This window comes from Neofelis nebulosa, chromosome 12, assembly GCF_028018385.1.
Source record: "Neofelis nebulosa isolate mNeoNeb1 chromosome 12, mNeoNeb1.pri, whole genome shotgun sequence".
Classification (NCBI taxonomy): domain Eukaryota; kingdom Metazoa; phylum Chordata; class Mammalia; order Carnivora; family Felidae; genus Neofelis; species Neofelis nebulosa.
In genome coordinates this window covers 4,260,168-4,273,413 of record NC_080793.1, presented here as the reverse complement: position 1 = coordinate 4,273,413, position 13,246 = coordinate 4,260,168, and the positions used below count along the sequence as shown (strand labels likewise).

At 56.9% G+C, this 13,246-nt stretch overlaps 1 protein-coding gene across 3 annotated transcripts in view; it reads right to left on the bottom strand.

Moving 5' to 3' along the window:
- Window positions 1–13,246, bottom strand: part of AK8 (adenylate kinase 8) — a 128,770-nt gene that overhangs the window by 58,266 nt on the left and 57,258 nt on the right. For all 3 annotated transcript variants that reach the window (XM_058693692.1, XM_058693691.1, XM_058693693.1), the window contains one exon: window positions 10,592–10,681. In XM_058693692.1, the coding sequence (XP_058549675.1) occupies window positions 10,592–10,681 (90 nt within the window). The remainder of the gene's footprint in view (window positions 1–10,591; window positions 10,682–13,246) is intronic.

The following is a 13,246-nucleotide window of genomic DNA, read 5'->3' as shown; positions in this document are numbered from 1 at the left end:
GCCTCCTTGGTAAACTCAGGTCACTTACTCCAGACAAGCTCCTGTCTTGGTGGGTCTGGGTTTCCCAGGCCCAGGATGGCTCCAAAAGTCCGTACGCTAACGTCTACATCACTCAACGACAGCACTTAAAATCGCTGGGCAGACGGTGGTGCCAGGAAATAACAATTCTTCCAATATTGGACTTCTTTTTTTTTTTTTTTTTTCAAGTCCAGAAAAGTACATTAGCCCTGGGGCTCTTGCCAATTAGGAGGATATTCCGCACTTCTCCTCCCTCGAAGGGCGGCTGCCCCCTTTCTATCACTTTCCATCAGCCCCCTCTCTGCCTGTCTACTCGGGCGAAGACCAAAGACAAGACGGGGGTGCGCACACCCCACGGGCGCGTCACAGCTGGGAGGCACGGCCTCCCACAGTGGACACTCAGTTTGTCTACCGAAGTGTAAGATGAGAAAAAAAAAGCCCATTTGAAAATAGACATTCTTGCACAAATAAATGCCGCCTCACCCGGCAAACTAATTACACTTTTAGTAAAAATGCTCACTCGGGCCCGCTGTGTCTAACAATTTGATAGCTCGCCGTTCTTATCTCAACACACACCCTTACGTCTTTCGGTGGAAGATGCAAGTTACCCCGGGAAAGGAGGAGAGGCAGCCAGTCTGTACGCGGACCAGGCTGCTCTAAAGTGCAGGGTGCTCACATCGCTGTGCCCTGCAGGGGAAGGCGCTTAAGGAACACGCTTTTCCTTCCGCTGCAGTGGAGCCGGGGCTCCGGACCGGCTACTCCCCCCACATCCCACGGGCGGTGACAACGCCATCGCCCACGTGACCTGTGACAGCAACGTGAGCAGCTAGGGGGAAACCGGGGAACAACCACGAGCCCGCTCTTCTGGGATGGAGAAGACAGGGTGGCCCGTTTCCTTACGAAGCACGTGTGCTCTCGTGCTTAGGCTGAGCTGGGCTCTCTTCTAAGCTTGTATTTGTTCCCATACAAGTGCTAATTCACGTAACCTTCACGACGGCCCCATTTCACAGATTGGGAAACTGAAGCACAGAGAGAGGACGTAACCTGCCCAAGGCCACACAGCTGATAGCTGACGGAGCCCAGGCAATCTGGCTCTGGGGGCCACTTGCTCATCTCTGTGCTCCCCACCTGCGTTTCAGGGGAAGGAACAGCATGCATTCTGCCCCCCACGCTGCACTTCTCCCGCAGCGTGTGCCCCTGGGTGAGTCCTTTTACCTCCCAACTGGGGTTTCTTCCTCTTCAAAGGAGGACTGGACTGTCAGGGCTCTGGGCTATCTGCCAGCCCCCACGTGGCACGTGAAGTCATGCCGCTGCCCCGATCCTGAGCATCTAGGAGGAGGTCTGCCTGCCGCACGCAGTCCCAGGACGCAGCCGATCCCGACTAACAGAAACGCTCAACTCAAGCCTCCCCTCCTGTGGTCGGCGAGGGATGCCCCGTCCTCCCATCGAGAGGTGGGGGCCTAATGCTCTCCCTGTGAACCCGGGCTGGTCGTATTGACCAGCCTGATGAACAGAACCAGCTGGAAGCTTGTTCTGAGACCTCTGAGGCTGGGTCACAAGAAGCCCTGTAGCTCACATCATCCTCCACCCCAACCCGGGACTCCCTGGAATGCTCGTTCTAGGGGAAGCCGGTCACCTCATAAGAGGGCTGACCAACCCGAGGCCGCCGTGCTGGGAAGGAAGCCCAGGCTAGCCGTGCGAAGAGGCTGCATGGACACAGATGCCCGACCCGCCCCCGGTGGTCCCAGGCACCAGGCACGGGATTGAGGACTCTTGGACACAGAAGCCCCAGCCGATGCAGGAAAAGAGCCAAGGAACCAAGCTGACACCAGAACTGAGAACCAGACATAGGGCTTGGGGATGAGCCGTCCTAGCGAGCTCCAGCCACTGAAACCGTGCCAGCTAAGGTCCAAGTCAGCACGGGATGGAGTCAAACCCTCCCTGCCACGCCCAGCCAGAAACCCTCATCCACGAAATCAAACGTGTAATAAAACAGTCTTCATTTTATGCCATTAAATTGTCAGGCAGCTGCAGTAGGTAACTGGGGCACCAGGCGTGTGGCAAACGGGGCCTTCGCCAGTTCCTGGTCACCACAGGGACCGAGGCGGGCAGCACCATGGGAAAAGAATGTCGAAACCCACACGTGAAACATACACACGTACCCCACGGATCCTGCTCCTACTCCCACTGCTTCCAGTACGAAGACGATGATGCTAACACTAATCAGCTATTATAACGGCCTGTGACGTCAGGTGCACTGTGCTAAACGTTTTATAGACGCAATTTCATTTTACACACCTCACAACCCGATGCCTTCGATACTGTGGCCAGCTCGCCCTGCAGATGAGGAAACTGGCTCTGGGTGGCTTGGCCAAGGTCGCACAGCTGGGAAGCGACAGAATCTGAACCGGGGTCACGCAGTGTAAGTCCCGAGCCCTATCCTGTAGCCGCTCCCCTGACCGTCCAGGAGTGACCGCTGCTGGCCACCTCTCCGGAAACTGCTCAGGCTGCCTGCAGCCTCCTGTCCCCTGCCCCCACCTTGTTCCTCTAGACGAATGGGGTCTCTCCTAAATGGAAGTGCAGGCAGAGAAGCTTCTGGGTCCCAGACGCCGTGAGGCGGGCCTCCCCGGTATTGCCCCACTATGCCGTGCCGGACCAATTGCTGGGTGCCCCCTCATTCATTCATTCACTCATTCGTTCATCCATCCATCCATCCATCCATCCATTCATTCATTCATAGACATGAGCTCCCGCTGTGAGCCAGGCTGGTGCTGGGGACCGAGGAGCAGATCACTGGCTGGGCACAGCCTCAGCAAAAATGTGCAGTGTGAGGTGTTGCGAGGGCAGACACTGGGGGAGGGAGAGGTCCTTTACCCCGCCCCCCCCATAACCCAGCCTTGAGCAAAAGGCAGGGGCGTGAGATCAGATCTCACCAGCAGTCAAGATCACAGGTAAATCAATGTGTGCATTCAAGGTCTGAGGTGGGAGGTGAGGAGAAAGGGGTCTCTCCCCTCCCCTGCCGCCTCCCCTGCACCCCCTACTCATCCATCACCTCTCACCCTCCGCCCCTCTGCCCCCACCCCACCAATCCCGTCTCTACCCCCAGCCAGCGTCCACCCACCGCCCTTCTGCCCCCTCACCAGCAGAGCAGGTAGGCAGGTGCAGGGCTGGAGCTGTGGGCCCGGTGCTTCCCTCATCTATCACAGCGGTGCCAAGCTCCCTACGGGGATGCCTCAGCCCACCTTCTGGCTGACAAATCCCCACAAGCCTCCTGTCCCTGATCTGTTTCGGGGATGCGGCAACTGTCTCAAGTGGGGGCCCCACAGAAAGTCACTGGGGGCAGCCACCCCCTGGACACCTCAGGCCCTACTCAGCCCAAGGAGAAAGCAGCTGGTGTCAGCTCCCCATCGAGGACATTCCGAGAGGGAAAGGGGCTTCGAGCTGCACCTGCCTCAGGGGTGTGAGCGGCCGCCCGGACGGCTGTACCGGGAGGCCTCCTGGCTGGAGAAGGCTGGGGCCTCCGGGTCTGGCCTGTCGCAGACGATTTCACAGCTGAGTGGGTTGGAAGCCACCGGGGCTGCCCAAGGAGGGGAAACGCTTCCAGAAGCTCTAGTCAGAGTGAGAAGGGCAGCATGTACTTCTGGGCTCACCTTAGACTTCGCAGAAATGTCTGGGTTTTGTCTCGTTTCATTTTGTAATCAGGATGCCAGGCACATAGCAGGCACTGGCTGGCCCTGCAGTCCAGCACACAGGCCAGCGGCTGTCCCGCTTCGGTGACACCGCTGGGGGGTAAGACTGGCACTAAACGAGCCCCACCCTTGGTGGGGAGAGAGGTTTCGCCGAATGGATGCACGAACGGGTCAAGGGTCCCTCACTGCCTCAGTTTCCCCACTGGACTGGCCATAGAACGAAAAGCTTTTCGACCTTTGGGTGGCAAACCTTTCGATGATGTCCTGGCAAAGCATCATTTTAATGACGTGGAGAGCCAATGCACACTCCTGCGATGAAAATCTAGTTTAAACAAAAAAAGAAAAAAGAAAACCAAACAGAGAGCCGGAACCTCTCGGGGCACGAACCTGTTGATAGACGGGGGCGCCGGCCCCCTTTTCTAGAACCGTCCTCACTGACGGGCCCTCTGCCCTCGGAATGCAACCTCCGCTTGGAGACCTGCTGTTCTGTTGGGCGATCTTGGCCCCGGCTCCCTCTCGGGCTGAGAAAGTCTCCTACCTAGTTTCCATAAGGAAATCTTTGTAGCGGTCCCAGCGGAAAAGTCAAAAGTTTGACTTGAAAAAAGGAGCTACTTCAAAAGCATTGTCAGACCGAGGTGAGGGTTCCTTTAAAATGCATAAATTACAGGGGGCGCCCATTAATCAACCTATTGGCAGCCCCCGCGGTGGGAGCTCTGGGTGGGGGTGCGGGAGGGACGCGAGGGGACACACCCGGGGGAGGTGAAGTGAATAAGATACACGCTGAATAAGAGAGTAAATTAATGTGTTTATTACTTACTGCCTGGACTGCGTGCATGTGTGTGTGTGTGTGTGTGTGTGTGTGTGTGTGTGTGTAGAAAAATGAAAGAAAAATGTAGAGTTTTTTTTTCAATAATAAAAAGGGAGTTGCGCTGCGGGGCCCCTAAAGCTTGTGAAAAATTAAACTCGACGGATTCAAACTGTCCTATTTCCACTTCAAAAGAGATGAGGCGCTGAGCGCTTCCCAACTTGTCTTCAAACGCCCAGCACCCTAGAAAGTTTCTTTAAAAAAATAAAGGCTCCTGTTCCCCCAAGCACTGTACCGGTTACTGTGCCCACCGTCTCTTCCTCTTCTAATTATACCCCTGTGAGTCTATTAATCAACTGGTAAATTATTTAGAGAGCCGCGCGCTGTCTCGCGCTGGTACAAACACGCCGCGTGCAAAGCCCTCCTTGCAGCCGGGCAGAGGTCCCTCGGGCCTCCCCTCTGCGCCGAGGCGGGCGTGCAACCCGCCGCCCGGCTACACCGAGCAAAACAAGCAATCCGGGCCCGCTTACCTCCTCAGACGGGAAGGTTTACTTTGTCTTTCAACTCGGCAAGTCCTTGCAAGTTTCTTAACAAAAGGGAAAAGCTGGTCTATTGTCGAATCTTTAGTGTGCATTTAGTGATGAGAATATTAATTCCCCCCTAAAAAGGGGCGGCAGTTCGGCGGGAGCTCTGATCCACGCACCCCCCCCCCCCCCTTCCGCCCCTCTTCCCCGAGGAGGCGGACCCGCGGAAGGTTCCCGCAAACACTTGCGATCGCGCCGGTTTGGCGCCGGTTGGGCTGGTGCTTGTGACGAGGTCTCGTCTCCAGAAGGGGTGATGAGCCTCGAATCGCCCCCAGACCTCCCGACTCCGCTAGGGTTCCGTTAGGCCTCCGTTAGGCCTCCGTTAGGCCGGGACGGACCTTCTCCAGACGGCAACATTTGGGAAACGGGAGGGCGGCGGGCGGGCGGGGGCGCAGGGATCACTCTCTAATGATCCGTCTTCCGCGGTCCCTTTCCTCCGCGTCAGGACTGGCGCTCTTAGGGGAAAGTTACCACACCAATTAAATGGCTGTTTTCTCATCTGGAAGTCAGTGTACGACTGGCGTGGGCACCAAGGAACCTGGGCCCTCTGATAATTGAACTGCTTTAGCTGCTGGCGGGGGGAGGTGCCGCGGGGTGGGTCGGTGATAGGGGTGACAGGAGTTAGGAGCCCATTGTAATCGGGCCACCAGGCTGGCTGGCAGGCGTCCTGTAAAAGACTAGAGGCTGCCTCCAATGCCCCCGGTGGGGACGCGCCGTCGCGGGCGGTCCCCCGACCTGACAGTCCCACAACGTTCCCAGGGCAATGCGGTCGGATCAAGGCGAACAGCTCACACACTTAGAGCAAAGACTGAAGCCAACAAGGACAAGATATGCCTTTGGCTGTTTTTAATACCTTCCCAGGGTAGCTGTTCTCTAGAGAAAGCCCAAGCAACGGTGGAGAAAGGAAACAATTACCAGAACCGGGTAGAAGGCAACCCTTCTGAACCAAAGAGACGGTGCTGTAGTGCTAATTAGACCCAGCAATCTGGAGTGAGGTTGTGTCCACCGCCAACAGCCTGTGGACCGTACATTCTGGCTCACACACCCGAGGGAAGAGGTAAAAAGGAAGCATGTGCAGACTTCTTTCTGATGGCGAAGAGTGGAGGCCGGCGAGGAAGGCTGGCTTTCGCATTAGGTGAAAACTGGAGAGAACCAGACATTCCGATGGGCAAAGACAGAATTGGGGCCTCCCTCGGAGACGCTCTGGGCCTCCAGTATTAAGAAACCCCACCTTCCACAAGACCCTTTGGTGGGCATGGAGCCCCAGGGAAGGGGCTGAGCACCTCATCTGGAGGCGGTGACCACCGGGAGTCACCAATGATCTAGGCAGAGTTGAGATCGAGTAGTTCCTACGCCTGACTTCGGGGAGAAAAAGCAGCTCTGGCACACACCGCCATCGGTCGTACTGGCAACAGAACCCATCGGCACCAACCATCGAATTTTAAACGCTTTGTAAACGGCTGAGAACGGATTTTTTTCCCCCCAAACCTGGACTAGTTTTTACTTGTTTCGTACGCACGTAAAAGTGACAGGAGCTTCCCGGCAGCTAAGCCTGCGTGATTTAAGGCCCAACCCTGGCGCCCGGTGCCTGGGATGGAGGTTGCCTGCATAAAGGAGGCTGCGTGCAGACCCTGGGGGATAAATTTGTTGTGTTGTGGCTGCAGCTAGAGTCGGAATGAGTTTAGGAGGTCAGACCCGTATATCTCAGAGTTCAGGCCACAGAAGCAGCAGCTCCCGAGCCTTCTGTCCACGGTGCGGTCGCCAAGAGCCTAGGATCAAGAGGTTTCGGATGAGCTCTGATAGGCCCCTGGGGTCCTCTGCCCAGTAAATGTGCAGAGATGGGAAAACAACACTTATTAATTTTGCTGCTGATTCAAAAGAAGGAGGTGTTGGCAGCACCTGTGAGGACAGAAGAGCACATAACCGAGTCTGCAGAGGTCACGCCTGGGACGTCACATCATGAGGCCCCGCGGGGGGGGCGGGGGGGGCTAAGAGGAAGTGGCTCCACGGGGGCGGGGGGAGGAGACGGCATCTGGATCTACTCAGCCGCACTGGCGATGGCGGTGACGGTGACCACGAGGGTGGCGGAGAGGTGCCACGATCGCAAAGCTGCCCGTCTCTGGGGCTTGGGGCGCCAAGGTGAGTGGAGAGAGGGCAAGAGCCTGTGACGGCGGGGGTCCCAGGGAGAGACGGGCGGGAGGGGTGGCGGGCAGGCCAGCCACCAGGAGCACAGGGCAGGGTCCCCAGCGCAGGCAGTGTGGTACCCAGAAGGGCACCGTCTGGTACGCGGGGTGGCGGAGTGAGTTTCTACAGCAGGGCGGCTACGGGGTAAGATGCTCTGCCGGTGACATCTGCCGGTGACATCTGCCAGCTCTGCCCCAGGGTCATGAGGCCTCCGAGCCCTCGCAAGAGTCTCCGCCCCTTTAGCCGAGCTGGCTGAACCCTCTGGATTGCACACGTGTGGAGGAGTGGCCGGGTGCTCTCCGTGCTCCCAGGAATCGCTGCTGGCGCCCTGGGCAGAGATGCCTGAAACGCGCCTAGGCTCTGAAGAGGAAAATTCGGATGCCTCGGCAGGCCCCCAAGAGCAACGGAAGAGTGATTATTCTCGTTCTGCTGGAATTCTGCCGACGGGTCACGGTGTAAGGGGACGTGCCTCGCTGCTCTCAGCGTGGCGGGGGGGGGGGGGGACACCTCAGAGCCCAGGGCAGCACCCGGAAGAGGAACTCTGCTCCCCTGCTCTCGGCCTCACTCTTCCCCAGAGAGGAGACGCATTCGTTGGACCGGCTCCGTCCTCCCGGCTCCCGTCCTCCAGCTGTTCGGCCCTCATCCCCACTGTGCCCTCCCCACTCCTGCCTGCACTCAGTCAGGCTCCCCCCGGGGCAGGTCTGAGGCCAGTCGCCCTGTCCCCACCGCCAGGGCTGGGCCATTTATCAGGAGGAGGCATCTCCACGGGCTCAGCTCCAGACCTGGATGGGGGAAACCCTGTCCGGAAGCCCAAATGTGCCCTCACGGCCCTGCCACGTTCTCCACCCGAGGCCCGCAGAGAACTCTGGGTCGGCCCCCCAGTGGGCTCAGAAGTCAGCCCCTGAGGCCCAGACAGCCGACCCTGGACTCGGCTGCAGGGCTGTCGGCCACACCGCCAGCTGCAGTGATTTGCAGAGAAGCCAGGCTGAGGTCGGCTAAGCGGAGCTTCCGTGTTCAGCGTGACCTTCCCTTCAAATCCGAGTTCGGTCGGAATCGTTTACACGGTCTTCTTCCTGTTTCCGCCGGTGGCCAGCGCCCCCCCCTGACCTGGAGGCTCCAGCCCTGCTCCCGTGCCCACCCGGGCGCGTGGCTGTGTCTGCGGCTTCTGCACGGCCCGTAATGACACCCGGTTAGTGGCGATGGGTGTAAACCCTGTCCGTTATCCCTGCGAGATTGGGATTAGTGAAACGCCGGAATTTATTGCTTCCGTTGAGAACACACAGCAGTGGCTGCTGTTGTGTCTTCAATTCTGTAGCGAGTGCAGAAGCACAGAGCTGCACATCCAGATCAACAGGGTGCAGAGGGGACAACGAAGGGCAGAGCCTTGGCCACGGAGGCTGCCGGTCCCCCTGGCTTTACGGGGACAGGTGCCCTCAGTCTCTTTGGTGGTCACCAAAACTCCCCGAGATAAACAATAATTCTGCCTCTTGCCCACCACTGCAAACTGGGGGTTTGTTTTCAGTGGTCGGGGAGCGAGAGGTCTGAAGGGGCACCAAGAGCTGGCTGTGAGGACGGAGGAAGGGCCTCTGGGAGCCTGAGCGGCGACGAAACAGACTCTCCCGGGAGCCTCCAGGGGGAATCGTGGCCCCATCACACCCTGGTTCCGGAATTCTGCCCTCTACAACTGCCTGGTAATAAATGCGTGTTGTTTAAAACCACTAAGCTTAGGGGCGCCGGGGTGGCTCAGTCGGTTAAGCGTCTGGCTTTGTCTCAGGTCATGATCTTGCGGTTCGCGAGTTGGAGCCCCGCGCCAGGCTCTGTGCTGACAGCTCAAAATAAAGAAATAAGCTTTAAAAATAGACAAAGTGATGCGAATTCGTTAATTCACTACATTCGCCCACTTGCCCGGCAAGTGTTCTCTAGGGTGCTAAGAACCAGCAGCACCCACCCCGGTGGATGGGACACGGCATTGCTGGAGGGAGACTGTGCCCGAGTGTGCCGGGCCCTCCACGGACCTGCCTGCCGCATGCAGGTCGCTCTCCGACAGCCCGCCTGCCGGGCGCGTGTGTGCGCACCACATCCCGTGCGCCCACGGGAACCCTGCGACCCGGGGACTCCTGTCCCCAGCTCACGACTGAGGCCTCGGGCTCTGACAAGGGCTGCACGGCTCGCGGGGGCGGCTCGGGGGTCCAGACCAGACAGGGAGGTGCCAACGCTCACACTGGCTTGCAGTCCTGCCTGGAGCTTCCTGCCTCCGCCGCGTTCGATTTCCACCCCAGTGACGCAGGAATGAACGGACTCCCTCTCTGCGCAGATCACTGTGTCCAAAGGCTCTGACCGCACCTCGCCTGACCCTCACCCTGGGGGACGGGGGCATCTTCTAAGGGGGGGGAGGGGCTTGGGAGAGCCATGCCAGGACGGAGTCGCAGGTGTCCCCCAGCTGGCGGGTCAGGAGCAAACGGCCTGTCTCCTGTGCTCCCCTCCACCTACTCTATCCGGAAGATAGTAGGGGACGGCAGTGAGCGCTCCGCCGGGAGGGCATCCTCGCCAACACACGCCCTCCCCCAAGTACGTGTTCACACACACTTGGGGGACAGCACAGAGGAACCACACCTGGTGCAGGGCAAGAAGATGTGGGTGCAGGGAATGCCCTGCCGCGGGGGAGGGGACACCGGGTCCAGAGGAGCTCAGACGTGAGGTGGCCACGTGGCCTCGCGGATCATCTTGGGCTCAGGAAATCGAGGCAGAATGATCTCAAAGGTGCCCTTGCTGGGGGCTGACCGACAATGCTCTCAGACGGTACATCGCAGAAGGGCCTGGAAGGACGATGTGCCCCGGCCTCCCCCCTTGAAGCCCCCGAGGACCAGGGGCCAGTGGACCCTTGGATCTGCAAAGCTGTCTGAACCTTCTGGCTTTTGACTCCCGACTAAACCAGAATATTTGTCTGCAGTATTTCTGTATGGCCAGCAATCAAGGCTGTGGGCAGCTCCGTGGCTCTCAACTTTAAGTGCCAGCAGTTACAAAAAGCATCCGTTCTCGAGAAACAGAAACAGCCCAAACCTCCAGGAACAACGCATGGTGTCCACAACCCACCCCCCAAATCGGGACACGGCTGGAAGCCTGCGGGCCCTGCCGGTGAACGAACACAGAACCTCTGCTGTCAGGAAAGCCCAATTTCCATCTCGCAGCCACCTTTCCGGGGCTGAGCCCCCCCCCCCCCCCCAGTGCTCATGAGCCCCACACGGAGCGATTTGCAACCCCCCCCCCCCCGAGCCCATAAGGCTGTGACAGTCGAGAGGAGTGTGACCTACCTGCCATCTTCTTTTGAAAATAGGGCTGGATGAGCTCGCCGAATTTTGACTTGTCTGCTACCGCCTCTTTCAACAGTTGCCCACAGTGGACTGGAGGAGAGAGGAACAGAAAGACACCCATGAAATTTTAAACAGAAGGAAGAATGAGAAAAAACGAAGCCCCGGTGCCGCCTGACAGGGGGGGGAAAAAGGTCACTGAGAAAAAATATAAAAGGGTTTTTCTGAGGGTGGGGGTGTGTGTCCAAGTGAGAGCAAATATCAAAAAGGACCTGGGGAATAAAGAAGAAACCGAGGAGGACGGCTCGGAATGAAAAGGCACGTATCTGGCAGAGAACAGATTGAAAATGGACGGTGCAGGGGGCGCCTGGGTGGCTCAGTCGGCTGAGCGTCTGACTTCAGCTCAGGACATGATCTCGCGGTCCGTGGGTTCGAGCCCCGCGTCGGGCTCTGTGCTGACGGCTCGGAGCCTGGAGCCTGCTTCCGATTCTGTGTCTCCCTCTCTCTCTGCCCCTCCCCTGCTCATGTTCTGTCTCTCTCGCTCTCTCAGAAATGAATAAACATTAACAAATTAAAAAAAAAAACACCCCTAAAATGAACTGGGAAAGGTGAGTGTTTAAGGCAACAACCATCACCAAAGATTTATCCCTCAGTGACAATGTGCTTAATTTGCTGCGTGAAGGACAGCAGGGATCATATCCAAAGCAGCTGGCAGTGTCCCTCACTAAGGGAACATGGGTGACGACAAAGGCTGATGGTGTACCTTCCTATGTACCTAGCAGTGTGCTGGGTATGCAAAGAGGTGGACCAAACCGTCCCGGGGTGCAGAGCCCTAGGCAGCTGAGCTGGGATTCAAACCCACGTCTGTGGGACATCAAACCCACGCTTGGCTTCCCGTTCTGGCCAGGAAGGAGTGGCAGATGTCGTGTGTACCCTCTGTCACAGAAAGCTATAAAACTGGGGCACATGGTTGGCTCAGTCGGTTAAGTGTCTGACTTTGGCTCAGGTCATGATCTCACAGTCCGTGAGTTCAAGCCCCACGTCGGGCTCTGGGCTGACAGCTCAGAGCCTGGAGCCTGCTTTGGATCCTGTGTCTCCCTCTCTCTCTGCTCCTCCCCAACTCACACTCTGTCTCTCTCTCTCTCTCTCTCTCTCCTCTCTCAAAAATAAATAAACATTAAAAAAAAAAAGTTAGGGAAAAAAAAAGAAAGCTATAAAACTGAGCCAAAGATGGGAAACCGTTCTTTTCAGGCATTAGACTGCCGACTTCACAGGGCTGTGAACCCTGAGAGAAGGGAGACACCCAAGGGAGTCCCACCTTCACCCTGGATTTCTACTTTCCAGGGCACTTTCCAGACCTTAGCACAGGAGAAAGGGAGCCAAACACAGCAGTGGGAAGCAAAGGCTGGACCAAGCGCTGGAATTGGGGGAACAGGGTGATGGGGAGAAGGGAGCCGTGGTGCAGAGAAGGGCTTCAGAAATCCTCACGGGGACTCACTGGGGTCTTCAGTCAGTGCAAAGCAGCACCTATGGCAGGTGAGAACCTATCCCTACCCCAGGCCTGGCAGAGAAAAGTCCCTGGGACGTTGTGAGCCAAGGGAGAGGCAGGGAGACGCTGGTGCTCTGACAGCCAGAGCGAGAGACCGTGTGACCGTGCCCAGCACCCAGTCACCTGAGGTTCTGGGCGCGGGGGTGGCAGGAGCCCACGAGCGTGCACACTTGGGGCTCACCTGAACAAAAACTAAAAGCCTCCACCGGATCAAGCCGATCCTGTAGTGAATTAACTGCCTATTAGCACTCAACTCTTTTTTTTTTATTTTATTTTATTATTATTTTTATTTTTTATCTTTTATTCTTTTTAATATGAAATTTATTGTCAAATTGATTTCCATACAACACCCAGTGCTCATCCCAACAGGTGCCCTCCTCAATGTCCATCACCCACTTTCCCCTCCCTCCCACCCCCCCATTATTATTTTTTTTTTAGAGAGAGCTGGGGAGAGGGGCAGAGAGAGAATCCCAAGCAGACTCCTCACTTAGCACTGATGTGGGGCTCGATCCCATGACCTAGGGATCACAACCTGAGCCAAACTCCAGAGTTGGACGCTCAACCGACTGAGCCCCGCCAGGCGTTCCTAGCACTCAACTTTTAACTTACTGTTCCTTTTAAAAATTTTTAATGTTTATTTATTTTTGAGAGCGAGAGAAAGTGAGCATGAGCGGGGGAGGGGCAAAGAGAGAGGGAGACACAGAATCCAAAGCAGGCTCCAGGCTCTGAGCGGTCAGCACAGAGCCCGACGCGGGGCTCAAAACCACAAACCGCGAGATCATGACCTGAGCCGAAGTCGGATGCTTAACCGGCTGAGCCACCCAGGTGCCCCTTAACTTACTGCTCTTAAAGCAGAACCACACAATCCAGACTCTCAGCAATGTGAGAACCACAACGTCTAGCATCTAATGAAAAACTACTTGAGATGCAAAAATCCATCAATCAGGAAAGTGTGACCCCTACAAAGAGAGAAAACAGGCTATAGAATCAGATCAAGAGGTGACCTGGGTGTCAGAATAAGCACATGAGAACTGAAACCAACTCTCGTTGATATATTTACAATTGTAAAGGGAAAGACAGTTGAAATGGGTGAGCAGCTGGGGAATCTC